Here is a 1,732-nt window from a genome sequence, read left to right on the forward strand (position 1 = left end):
TTCCCCCCCCGCGACTGCAGAGCTTGGCAGCAGAGGCGGCCTCCGCGGCGGGTGCGCCCCGCGGCGCCGCCGCCGCCACCCTGTCGCCTTCCCGCCGCCTGCTGGTGCTGTGTGCCAACCTGGCAGCGGTACGCGGCCGCCTGCTGCCGGCGCAGTACGCGCGGTGGGCGGCACTGCTGCAGGCGGGCGGCGGCGGCAGGGAGCTGCAGGCGGCGGCGGCGGCGGCGGCGGCTGAGCTGGAGGCGGTGGAGACGCGCCTGGCTGCCGCCTACATCGACCGCAAGCAGGTGCACTGCTGCTGCTGCTGCTGCTGCTGCTGCTGCTGCGGAGAGGCCAGAGGCATGGCTGCCCGTAGTGTCTGTCGGCCTCGGCCTCCCGCATTCAGCCCATCGCTTGCAGGCCGCGCCAGCACAGCCGCCGCCTGCCTCTTGCCGCCACCCGCCGTGGTCGGCCCACCCACCCACCCGCCGGTACCACCCTGCCCACCCACCGGTACCTCCGCCCCATGCAGGCGGTACTGGACGAAGCCATGGAGCAGCTGCTGTTTGCCGACGGCACGGCGTGGGAGGCCGCGCCGCCGCCCGTCGCCCTGCGCCCCGCGGCGCTGGACCTGGTGCACGCCGTGGTGGCGGTACAGGCTGAGCTGGCGGCTGTGGCCCCCTCCCTGCTGGCGGAGGCTCTGGAGGAGCTGCTGCTGGGAACGCTGGATGGCTTTACGCAGGTGGGCTCTCTGCTGTGGGTGTGCAGGCGGGCTGGCGGCGCCGCCGGGGCGGCGGCGCTGCCCTTGGCGGCATCGGCGATGGAGCGTGTGTGCGTGTGTGTGCAGGGGCGTGCACTGGGCGTGGGCGCCCGCGCAGCAAACGGCCTGCGATTGAGGGAGCGCGGAGGGCTGCCGGTCGGCCCTGCAGGCCCTCCCAGGGCCCGCCTCTCACTCGCCCCGCGCTGCTCCCCCTGTGTGCCGCGCCTGCCCCCCCCATGTGTGCCAGGTGCTCAGCCAGGGCGTGCCCCCCGCCTCCCCTGGCGGCGTGCTGCAGCTCTGGCTAGAGGCCGCCTTCCTGCTGGCCGCCGTGGGCGGGCTGGGCGGCGGCAGCGAGGTGCTGGCAGCGGCCGGACGGCGCCTGCGTGCCGCCGCAGACGCGCGGCTGGAGGCGGCGGTGGCCGCGGCGGCGGCGGGTGCGGCGGCCGGGGAGGAGGCGGCGGAGCAGCTGGCCGCGTGGGCGGACGGCGGGCAGCCCACGGCGGCGGCGTGTCGGCTGCGGCTGGAGGCGATGTGCGAGAAAGCGCAGGCGGGCGCGCGCGCCAGCCTGGCGCCGCTGCAGCAGCTGGCGGCGCCGAGGCGCTGAACACCCCCGGCCCGCAGCCTGCGTGCTTTCGCTGCAATGCTCGCTTGTGTGTTTTAATCACGCTCGTTGACCAAGCCCCCGAGATAGAGCCAAGCAAACGCAGGGGCCGGCAGCGGAGCGGGCGCCCGCTGCTTTGTGCTGCTCCGCATGCTGTGCGTGCTGCGCATGTAGCGTCCCTCCCTCGGCGGCAGCCCATCTAGTGTCCATCCGAGGTGTCCATCGCCCAGCCCGCCTGCCGCCGCCGCCTCACGCCGCCATCTTTCTCCCTCCTTCACATCCAGCACCACGCTCACCCTCAACAGCCTTGACCGTGAAGCGGTCGTGCGCCGCAGCCCTGCACGGCACAAGCGAGGCGCGCGGGGGGAGGCGCGCGGGCGCGTGGCGGCGCG

General features: G+C 75.3%; 2 protein-coding genes across 2 annotated transcripts in view; one reads left to right on the top strand and one right to left on the bottom strand.

Annotated features, from left to right (window-relative positions):
- Positions 1 to 20: 20 nt before the first annotated feature.
- On the top strand, positions 21 to 1,343 carry CHLNCDRAFT_145188 (hypothetical protein; the record flags this gene model as incomplete). The annotated part of the gene is made up of 3 exons (XM_005852241.1): positions 21 to 287; positions 512 to 721; positions 987 to 1,343. Coding segments are annotated over 3 exons (834 nt in total), but the record flags the coding sequence as incomplete, so codon positions are not given.
- Positions 1,344 to 1,589: 246 nt separating this feature from the next.
- CHLNCDRAFT_59481 (hypothetical protein) overlaps positions 1,590 to 1,732 on the bottom strand; it is a gene marked incomplete at both ends in the record, with an annotated part of 7,174 nt that continues 7,031 nt past the window's right edge. The window contains one exon of the mRNA XM_005852242.1: positions 1,590 to 1,677. Coding sequence (XP_005852304.1) covers positions 1,590 to 1,677 — 88 coding nt within the window. The remainder of the gene's footprint in view (positions 1,678 to 1,732) is intronic.

This window comes from Chlorella variabilis, assembly GCF_000147415.1.
Source record: "Chlorella variabilis unplaced genomic scaffold CHLNCscaffold_84, whole genome shotgun sequence".
NCBI classification, from domain to species: Eukaryota; Viridiplantae; Chlorophyta; class Trebouxiophyceae; order Chlorellales; family Chlorellaceae; genus Chlorella; species Chlorella variabilis.